Source organism: Alosa pseudoharengus, unplaced genomic scaffold (assembly GCF_046254945.1).
Source record: "Alosa pseudoharengus isolate Yale_2024_CS ecotype anadromous, Long Island Sound unplaced genomic scaffold, YU_APseudo_1.1 YU_APseudo_1.1_scf_16, whole genome shotgun sequence".
In the NCBI taxonomy this organism is placed as follows: Eukaryota; Metazoa; Chordata; class Actinopteri; order Clupeiformes; family Clupeidae; genus Alosa; species Alosa pseudoharengus.
The window spans coordinates 24,972,095-24,982,752 of NW_027468630.1; the positions used below are offsets into that span (position 1 = coordinate 24,972,095).

General features: G+C 42.0%; 1 protein-coding gene across 1 annotated transcript; it reads left to right on the plus strand.

Moving 5' to 3' along the window:
• The first annotated feature begins 824 nt into the window (after positions 1-824).
• slc34a1a (solute carrier family 34 member 1a) lies at positions 825-9,820 on the plus strand. The gene is made up of 12 exons (XM_076286606.1): positions 825-885; positions 1,212-1,379; positions 2,354-2,491; positions 3,396-3,539; positions 5,173-5,284; positions 5,969-6,164; positions 6,706-6,810; positions 7,161-7,281; positions 7,575-7,742; positions 7,927-8,043; positions 8,829-8,953; positions 9,248-9,820. The coding sequence occupies exons 1-12, from the start codon at positions 825-827 to the stop codon at positions 9,818-9,820; spliced, it is 2,028 nt and encodes a 675-aa protein (XP_076142721.1).
• Positions 9,821-10,658: the final 838 nt, after the last annotated feature.

Sequence of the window (10,658 nt, forward strand, 5' to 3'; positions counted from 1 at the left end):
AAACAGGGAGAGAGAGAGAGAGAGAGAGAGAGAGAGAGAGAGAGAGAGAGAGAGAGAGAGAGTGTGTACAATGAAGGTTTATTTACTTATTTATATTCTGCTCTGCTTGCCCTTACAGTTAGCAATGTGTTGTATGGAAATGTTTGTGAAGGGCCTAAGGGAATTCTTTCAGAATTACAGTAATTGTGACAACCTTCATTCTGTGAGGAAGAAACTGGCGTTGACAGAGGCTCATCATCATCCTTCAGCTGTAACTATTCTGTCGTCCAGGGTTATTTTCCGTGAAGGTTTCATTAGCCAGCCTTCTCCTCTCAGGGTTAGCTAAGTAAAATGTCAGCTTTGGCGTAGAAAAATGCATTTACTTGTTGGAACAAGATGCATTTGAATGCAACTTTAATGGCTGTTGCAAATGAGGCAGAAGTATTTAGAAGTCAAGCCGTGTGTCCAGATGTCACATGGCATTGTTCTTGTCTGCCTTGCAATCCATTATCTTGACAAGATTTTATTTACTGGTAAAACTTTGAAGAGCAGAAATAAACATGAACAGTGGGTAATTGCTCTGCTGACAGCTTCACTCACGCTAATTTGTAATTAAATAAGACCCTTCCTGACATCTTTTCCTAACCTTTTTTTGAACAATTCTTCGTAGGTGGGTGGCTGCCAACAATACCAAGTTTTCCTTTTAAAATTAACAGTCAATTGTGCTACATAACCCTGCAGAACCCAACTGTATCTAAACCAACCATGCAATTAATTGGTCTACATGTATGTATGATTACACTGAGGACAAATGTCCCTTGCAACCTTTTACTCACAGAGACAGCATGTCATCCCGCCCAATTAGAATCACAACAGCCACTGGAGAGCCGCCAATCAGTCACAAGGGTAAGGAAGTTCACCAGTATTAAAAAAAGAATACTTAACCCTTTGTATTCCAGGGCTCCCCAAGATGCATGGCAATATATATATATATGGAATATATAGGAAGTCATACTGTATGCATATTCTTTCCTAATCGTAATGGCAATATCTGAATTGGTGGTTTAAGTTTCCTTTACTTATTTGGGTTTTAAATCGTATTCACTTGCTACAAATGCCAGCATAATCCAATAAACCAGAAATTACTTTAGCAAATTGTTTTCTATTTTCATATTTTATTTACATAATGTAAAATTGCTGGTGTGCTCAGTGATTTACAAACCTGTTTGTAGAGGACCACTGGTCAGATGTGAAGAGCAGACCTGCAGATGCTGAGGAAAAGGTGATAGGTCCCACTCTGGACCTTATCAGGAACTGTGAACAAGTCTACAAACCTTCAAACACCAGTTCCGTAGACCTCAAAGAGAAGAAGGATCTGTCAAAGCAGAATGACAGCCCAGGTGAGACTTCTTCTGAATAACATACTCCTTAAATATCTTTAAAAAAAGACCTGAAAACATACCTGTATAAGAGAGCCTTTAGTTAACTCATCTTATCTTACTTTTTTGGATACATTTGACTGTTGCCATTAGAGCTGCAGCCATCTAGAAGCAGATGGGCTCCCCCTATTAAGTCAGGTTCTGCTCAAGATTTCTTCATGAAATATCGGAGTTTTTCCTTGCCACAGTTGCCATATAGGGGGTTAAGGGTTAAGGCTGCCAGTTTTCCGGTCATGTCTGTAAGTCATATAATCAGAGCACATACTAAGAACATACTAAGGAAAACCGCTTAGAGTCCACATCAATAGGGCCTAAGCATTTGTTAGCAAAGCCTATATGTACTGCTAAGTATTTCTGATATGTTGCTGATTGGATCATAAACGGCGACAGCAACAAAGAGGAATGACTGATTCTTCTCTATTATTGTGTTACATGTTCTTATCTATATTTCTGAAATGTTGCTGATTGGATCATAAACAGCCACAGCAACGAAGAGGAATGACTGATAATGACTAACTCTTCTCTATTATTGTGTTACATGCTGCAAATGTAAAGCACTTTGAGCTGCATTATGCGTATGAAAGGTGCTATACAAATAAAGCTGATTATTATTATTATTATTATTATTATTATTATTATTATTATTATTATTATTATTAACGTTGAAGGAACATTTTTGCAATAGCCTTTAAAAATGTCTAATGAATTTTGTTGTTGGGGCTGTTTTAAGACTTACTTGCTACAAGCAACACATTCAGACTGAATCTTCAATCAAAATGTAACATGTTCACAAATGGAATGCAGATAGACAGGAGAGGCTACAGCTGCATACAAAGGGAGTGGCATCTTCACTCAGTTCAGCTGATCATGTGTTGTTTTTCATCATCATGCCGGCCTTGTGCTCTGTGATTACACTCCAGGGGTGTCCTCATCAGAGTCCAGTAGAGACAGACCAGAGCGGTCCGCGCTGTCAGCTTTCCTGGTCCTCCTGAAGATCCCGCAGCTCCTCGTCCTCCTTTTCCTGTTCGTCTGCTCACTGGACGTCCTTAGCTCAGCGTTCCAGCTAGCCGGGGGTAATTACGCATCAAGTACACCTCTCCATGGGATAAAACATGTGTTCAGGCCTGTACCCTGATTACAACTGAGTATGGAAGCCATCTCTATTACTGGGCGCTGTCATGTAGCTCATTTAGTCATGGAGGGCTCTGGAAGGTGTTTTCTTCTTTTTGTCCAAAGAAAAAAAGAGCTCAATTTGGAGCTCAGTCTTAATCCTGCGAGAACTAAGAGCAATAATGATGAAGAGCAGCTCTAATGTTGTAATCATGGACTCAATGCAATCATGTAATCGCACATGGGTGCGTGTTCCGCGTTTCTTGGTGTTTTAAGCCCCCAATGTTGTCTTCAAGGCAGCGCTACCTGGAAGGCGCTAGGGTTAGGCATGGGTTAAGGTTAGAGTTAAGGTTAGGGTTAGGATTAGGTGCTTTTAAGTCGACGGTGGCAGCACTGACTGGAAGACGACGTTGGGGCCTTAAAATACCATTGAATGTGCTGCACTGTGTGTCATATGCTCTTGTCCAAGTACATAGTTACAAGTAGTGAAATGATTTTACAAGACAAACATCTCTCCTGCATTGCTCTGCATGAGCCGGCCTTAAGCGTACAGTAGTTTCAATCGTTGCAGAGAGTTGTGACCATGTTGTAAATTTGTATGTTTGAACATGTTGTAAGTTTCTATTTGTCATTTGTTTATTGTCAGTAAATGTCATAATTAAACAGGTGGTGTATTATTCGCATAGTGCAAATGTTTGTTAAAAGTAGGCGTTTTAGTTTTGAATAGTTTTGAATTTATGTAATAAGTTATATGTTTTAGAATTAGGCCAAGGGCTTTTCATAGTCTTCCAGATGTGTATTGTATACATGTATACTTAGTAAGACAGTAAACAGCACACTGTGTCACTTGTCTGTTCATGTGAAAAGGTAAGGTGGCGGGGGACATCTTCCAGGACAACGCCATCCTCTCCAACCCTGTGGCAGGTCTGGTGGTGGGGATCCTGGTGACGGTTCTTGTCCAGAGCTCCAGCACTTCCACCTCCATCGTCGTGAGCTTGGTGTCGTCCGGACGTGAGTGAACTTACAGTACAAAACCTACACCGGGTCTTATCACTTGGGTTGAGATTGGAGATTGCCGAAAATCTCAGTCATTGCTCTCCTGATAATTTCTGTCAAAACTCTCCCAACTCCAACCCAAGCCCTCTGGTGTGCTGGAGTTTGACCAGTGAGTGCTATTGATTAATACAAGTTATTTTGTTATAACAAAGTATATAAAGGGAAAAAGCTATGTTGGAGCTTCCTGGAACCAAACTTGTTTCTAGTTCCCGATCTACAAAAGTGGACCAAAAGTTTTTAAAGAGATAAGGAGTAGAGTAGATACTGATAGAGTTTCTTATCTTAATCCTGAGTTCCTAAAAAAGCACCTGATGTATGTACTGTAGGTTCATAGTCTAGACAGGCTAAGACTCGCTGGTGTCATGAGCAGGTCCAGCACTCAGGGGTGCCGCTGGGGGGATGGGGGTGGGGGGGTTAGTACGATTCTAAGGGCCCAGCACTGACAGGGGGCCCCCAGAGATAATTCTATATACTGTATTAGGGGCCCCGGAATTATTGTCTGTCATAGGGCCCAAATTTTCTAGCAGCGCCCCTGGGTCCAGCACTTACTTCCTCTTTTAAGGCTGGGGCTAATTACTATTCACATCAGTGTTACGCTGCAGCCACAGGGCGTGATAGCAATTACATCTAACCACTAAAGTTAACGCCAAGTCCAGCAGCGGGCGGCTTAGCATCTCCCGAAATCTGCTCCCATTTCATTCTGTGGCTCCCTGAATGAAAGCCTTTTTCAGTCATCAAGCCACTTACAGCGAGAATGATTAATTTCCTTTGAACCGTATGGAAGATATTGTAAGCATTGCATTCTTCATTTTATCACAGTTCCAGCAGCAAATTAAGGGATGTTGATCAAGCAGATGCTACAGATCATCTTTTATTAGATTCAGATGTACTAGACAAGAGTGTATCATCATGCTGTCTATCACAGACTATTTAATTATGGCTCTTCAAGTGGAAAATTAGCTGTCATATCAGCAAAATGTATGTAATTTAATATGGCATGTTTGTGTAATTGAATTTTCCCTGTGTTTGTGTGTGTGTGTGTGTGTGTCCACATGCTCTTTGTACTTCTAGTGCCTGTCTGACACCTCATATGTTTGAGCTTCATAACATAATCTTTATGCTTTCACTAACATGGCTACACTCCTGACGTTGTTGTGAGGATAGGTGAGAGGTATTTATTTTGAAATAAGCTGTGCATTTGAAAGAAAAAAACATCTATGACCAAGAACATTACCTATACATTACTGGTACTGTACTCACAGGGATGGTATTTTTTATAACTGGTAACATGGACATACACAGACTGGTTATACGAGTTATATTGGAGCCTTCAACCAGTTAAAAGAAAGATATATAACTGGAAAAGCCCTGGTTGGCCGCAGTGGTCCGCCATTCATGTTAGCCATCCTTAGAATTCTTTTTCATGTTAGCCATCCTTAGAATTATTTTATTTTTCATGTGTACTGCCAATTCAACTTCTATAGTATTTATGCCCTGTCTTTCTGCTTTGATCAATTTCTTAAAATGTGTAATTGTGTGTGTGTGTGTGTGCGTGCGTGCATGTGTGCGTGCGTGTGTGTTAATGTAGTGCTTGAGGTGAGTGCAGCTGTTCCTATCATCATGGGCACTAATGTTGGAACATCTGTCACCAACACCATAGTGGCTCTGATGCAGGCCGGTGAGAGAAATGAATTTAAGAGGTGAGATTGTGTGTTTTCACAAACTGTATAACAAGTTAAACATTACACTAGAGGACAATATAATATAGGATGATAATTGTATTAAAAGTACTCTCTATTCATAATCCTTCATGATTACAATAAAAAATATGTTATTAACCGATATAAATGGTGGACATGTTTTTTTCCTATGCCTCAAAAAGGATTAGACTGATGGTCGGTGGCAAAACATTAATGTTATTCACCTAATGTCATTTCTGAAGTGTTTTTATTTTATTTATAGATCTGTGTCTGTGACAGCCTTCTGATGTTCTCACTATTGCACATTAGTTTAGCAGCTCCCGTGATCTTGACTGATGCAGTGAGTGAAGGACGAGATCTGATAAAGCTCTGATAAAAACACAGATGGTCTTGTGATCTTTGGGCCCATGAATCTAAAGTTTAACAGATATGCGTGTCGCCAGCCAGAGATACAAAGACAAGTCCTTGCATACCTCCCTTGACCTGCTGCATTTATACACCCATGATTAGAACTGAAAAAGTCAAGCCTAATCAAAGACTGTGTGAGCTTCTTTGATTGGTTGAAGAGAGGAATAATCAGACAAACTTGAGAAAGGGTATAGCTTTTTGGTGCCTTTCAACACACTTAAAGTGTTGAAATGAGTTCTTTTGAATACCAAAGGGTTTGTTTGTGTTTTTTAACAGGGCTTTTGCTGGAGCCACCATACACGACTGCTTTAACTGGCTGTCTGTTCTGGTTCTGTTGCCCCTGGAGGTGGCAACAGGGCTGCTGAGTACCCTGGCCAAGCTCACTGTGCGCAGCCTCCACGTCCAGAGTGGAGAAGAAGCTCCTGAGCTGCTCAAAGTCATCACCGAGCCTGTTACTAAACTCATCATTCAGGTGAGTCATCTTTGAGTCTGTTACTAAACTCATCATTCAGGTGAGTCAGTCATCACTGAGCCTGTTGCTAAACTCAACATTCAGGTGAGTCATCTTTGAGTCTGTTACTAAACTCATCATTCAGGTGAGTCAGTCATTACTGAGCCTGTTACTAAACACATCATTCAGGTGAGTAAGTCATCACTGAGCCTGTTACTAAACTCATCATCAGGTGAGAGATACCACAGAGCATGTCAATAAACTCATTTTTCAGGTCAGTGAGTAATCAATTTTGTCATTCAACAGGGTACTTATCCACCTAACTTAGAATTAAGCACATACATCATGTTAATGATCATTGAATTTAACATTGCACTTAGTTAAGTTATTAGAGCCTACTATAAACTTGAGTCATCACTGACGCTGTTAGCTAAACTCATCAGTCAGGTTAGTCATCACCTGTAGCCTACTCCTACGCTCCTCATTGTCTCTCCTAACCCTTTATAGGAGAGTTGTAGTGTATACATTTGAGCTAAACTGGCTACATTTTGTTCTGTTACAGCTGGATAAATCTGTCGTCACAGGCATTGCCATGGGAGACCAGAGTATGAGAAACAGGAGTCTTGTGAAAGTTTGGTGCAAGACAGCCAGCACTGTCACCACTGTGGTAATGACCTGTTGCTAAATGTACCCCATTGTAGACCACAGCAAACCTTTTCAATTAAACAAGGATTCCTGACTATGCTACATTACTTTGAAAGAATGTTCAATCTTTCAAGAATTTCATCATGCTTTTACTGATAGATATAAAAAATAATTTATATGTAAATGTTTCCATTGGAATGCAAACACATATGCTGAGGCTATTTTTTCACTAGCTATTTAACAGTGGAGATGTAATGATTGCCTTTGTCTGCCTAGAAGGAAGAACAGTATTGATATGATAATGTTTCACTAGCTGCCATTCAGACATCTTTCCTCTCATTCCCATATTTGTCTCTGTCTTGCTCTCCGTAGAGCTCCTCAAACGTCACCGTAGTCACCGCCAGCAACTGCTCATCTGCTATTGGTTGTTTACAAGAAAGCAATGTCACCTTGACCACAGATAATCTGACCTCCATTGTCAACATTGAGAAATGTGAGTTCCTGTCAAAGATGAATAACCTAATGAATAACCTTGGTGTATGAATGTAGTGTGGCATATAGAACAGCTCATATTTTTTACTAGGCAGAATCACTCTCTTTTAGTTGAAAGTACTTTCTGTTGGTCAAAACAAGTCTTCTCATGCTTTCCCCCCTGAATGCTTTTATGCTCTGTACATGTTTTCAGTTTGCCAGGCATGTGAAACATAATACCTTTTGCTGGGGATGCTGATGGGAATCAGTGCAGACAGAGAGACACTTACTCACTTACTCCCCTCCTCCCCCCAGGCAAGCACGCGTTTGTGGACACTCAGCTGTCGGACCTGGCCGTAGGGCTGATCCTGCTGGCCGGCTCCTTAACCGTGCTCTGCACCTGCCTGCTGCTGCTTGTTAAGATTCTCAACTCGCTACTCCAGGGTCAAGTGGCAAAGGTCATCCAGGTCATCATCAATACAGGTATGAGCCCATGCATGTCAGGAAGTGCATAGCAGGAAGTGAGCATCAGAATATAAAAATTGGGAGTTTGAAATGTTCTTCTAATGAAGGAGACATACCAGATTTAGTTTCCTGTCATATATCTGAAACCTTCAAATGAACATGATTGCCGTCAAATTGAATGTGCTTTATCTCTCTTTGGCAGACCCACCTTACCCTTTCGGCTGGTTGACTGGCTACCTGGCCATGTTTGTTGGGGCAGGCATGACATTTATTGTCCAGAGCAGTTCTGTGTTCACCTCTGCGATGACCCCACTCATAGGTCTGTTCAGTGTCCAAGACAGGTCGCCCCTTAGAATCCATTAGTCCAGCCAGTTGCTGACTCACCAAAACAGCTTTCATGAAACCATGAAAGAACTATTACAGACTGCTGTCTTCTTTGCTATTATTGTTTATCAACACTAATTAATCAACACTCATTAAAGTGCTTTTTGAGGATAGAGAATGTCTTTCAGGGCTTTTGAAGAGTCATGAAACAAATGGGTTTGAAAAAATGTATCTTCATAGTCACTAATGAATTTGCTCATGTTGTTCACTTGGCTCTTCTGGTTAAACGTTTATCAGCAGGAGCCTGGGTGTTCAAACGAACATTAACATCAAACGGCAGCCAGCGTAAATGCGTAAATGCTGTCATTTTTTTACAGTCTGTGCAAATGGATGTAAATTATTGACTGAGCGTTTAGAATCCGCTTATTATGCAAATGTGTGTTTTCAGGCATGACTCACTGCCAGCATTCTGCTGAGCTCTTAAAATAGGGATGTCAGGGTGCAGATCTGCGGTTCTACCGCAGCGTGTCTTTTCTCTCCCAAAGCACAGCGCTAAAACTAATGTTGCAAAAACAATAAAAATCATGTATTTGTCCTTATTAATTTTGACTGATTTGCAACCAGGGCATGCAGTCAGTCTCGCTTTGTAAAGTTTAATGACGTACAGTACTTCATAAGTTTGAAACTTTCCCAAAAATCATATGCATTATAATAAATCGTGGCCATGAAAAGATGAATGGTCCCAGCCCACTCTTAGAGATTAACTCGCTGTTCTCTCAGGTATTGGAGTAATAAGTTTGGAGCGCGCCTATCCTCTCACGCTGGGCTCCAATATTGGCACGACCACCACAGCCATCCTCGCCGCCATGGCCAGCCCAGGGGATAAGCTGCCCGCTGCGTGCCAGGTATGGGGCACTGGGGCAAAGACATATCCCAGTAATATGGTTGTTGTTGTGAGGTGATATGCTGCACTAATGTCTGATGATGCAGAGAGCTGCTTGTTGCGGCTTATTGGATGAAGATTGCAATTAATGGGGGGCAATTTAGGAACAAATGAGAGCAATTAATGAGGAATGAAGAAATGCTGTTTATTATATTTACACTCACAAATGTATTCCCCACTATTTAGCTTCCACAATTGTGCCAATAATAATTGGCAGACGGGTAAGACCACATCGTCTCTATGGTATCTCCTGCAGATCGCACTGTGCCACCTGTTCTTCAACGTTTTCGGGATCCTGCTGTGGTACCCAGTGCCTCAGACGCGACTGCCCATCCGCATGGCGTCCATGCTGGGCGAGAGGACGGCCAAGTACCGCTGGTTCGCCGTTCTTTACCTGGTGCTGTTCTTCCTGCTGCTGCCCTCGCTGGTCTTCGGCCTGTCGCTGGCGGGCTGGCGGGTGATGGTGGGCGTGGGGGCGCCCTTCCTCGGGGTCATGCTCTTCATCGGCCTGGTCAACCTGCTCCAGGCCCGCAGCCCCGATCACCTGCCCGCGGTCCTGCAGAGCTGGGACTTCCTGCCCCGTTGGATGCACTCGCTCAAGCCCCTGGACCGCGCCATCACCAAGGCGACCGTGTGCTGCAGCCCCGCCAGGGCAGACCCGGAGGCGGTCGTCACGGTGACGTCAGAGCCTAAAACACCAGCGGAACAGCACAGGCGGTCACCGGTGGCCTACGACAATCCTGCACTCTCATACTTGGAAGAGGTACCCTCTCACCCGCGTCTGTTTAAACTACGAGGCCTGGAGAGATGCAATAGCACCCCTCTGTAGAGATGACCCCACACGCTGACTCAGAGCAGGCAGCAGGGGGCCTCACCAACGGCACTGAAGATTGCTTTATTTTTCTGCTAGAATAGGAATTTAATGATCAGGGATCACAAATGTACTGTTGATGCTTTTATAGAATCTGTGTCTGGGGACCCACTGGCTTTGCTGAGTGGTGCTCTGATGAGTTTGTTTGTTATAAAAGAGGCAATGTGGATAATGCTGTTTCAACTGTTTAGTTAACATAGGCATTGCACTTTGTTATACTGTCAGTGTTACACTGTAAGCAAACTGCACTAAAATATTTTCTTATAAAGGCAATTTTGTATTTTTATAGTTTGCCAGAACATTCCTGAAAATGCAATTTATTTGATAAGTATCACCATGAGATAATTGTGCTTGAAAGTAATTATTTTACTATGTTTTCCAATTATATGTCTTATGCTGTTTGAAGACTCCATATACAGTATTGCTTCCCAGAGTCATCCATCGTGATGTGTTTCTATCACACAAAAGAACACAATGTAATAATGAAAGAATCAAAAGCTTAAGATGTAAAATTTTGACCGCAAGAGCTAATGATTTTAAAAATACCCACAGAGACCTAAAGGGCACAGACAATAGAAGCGTGTAAAGATCAACAAATGTTTAAAGTCGCACAAATGCTCAAAAGCTTTGTCCCCTTTTGCCAGCCAGCCATTTAATTGATCTCAACTCAACCCTAATGTTTCTGTCAGTGTCAACTTGTCTGTAATAACCACTGACACATAATAACCACTGACTTGTGGTAGCAAATCCCCTAGGCTAATGGTTTTGAGTCATAGGCTACTGCCTCTGCTTCGAC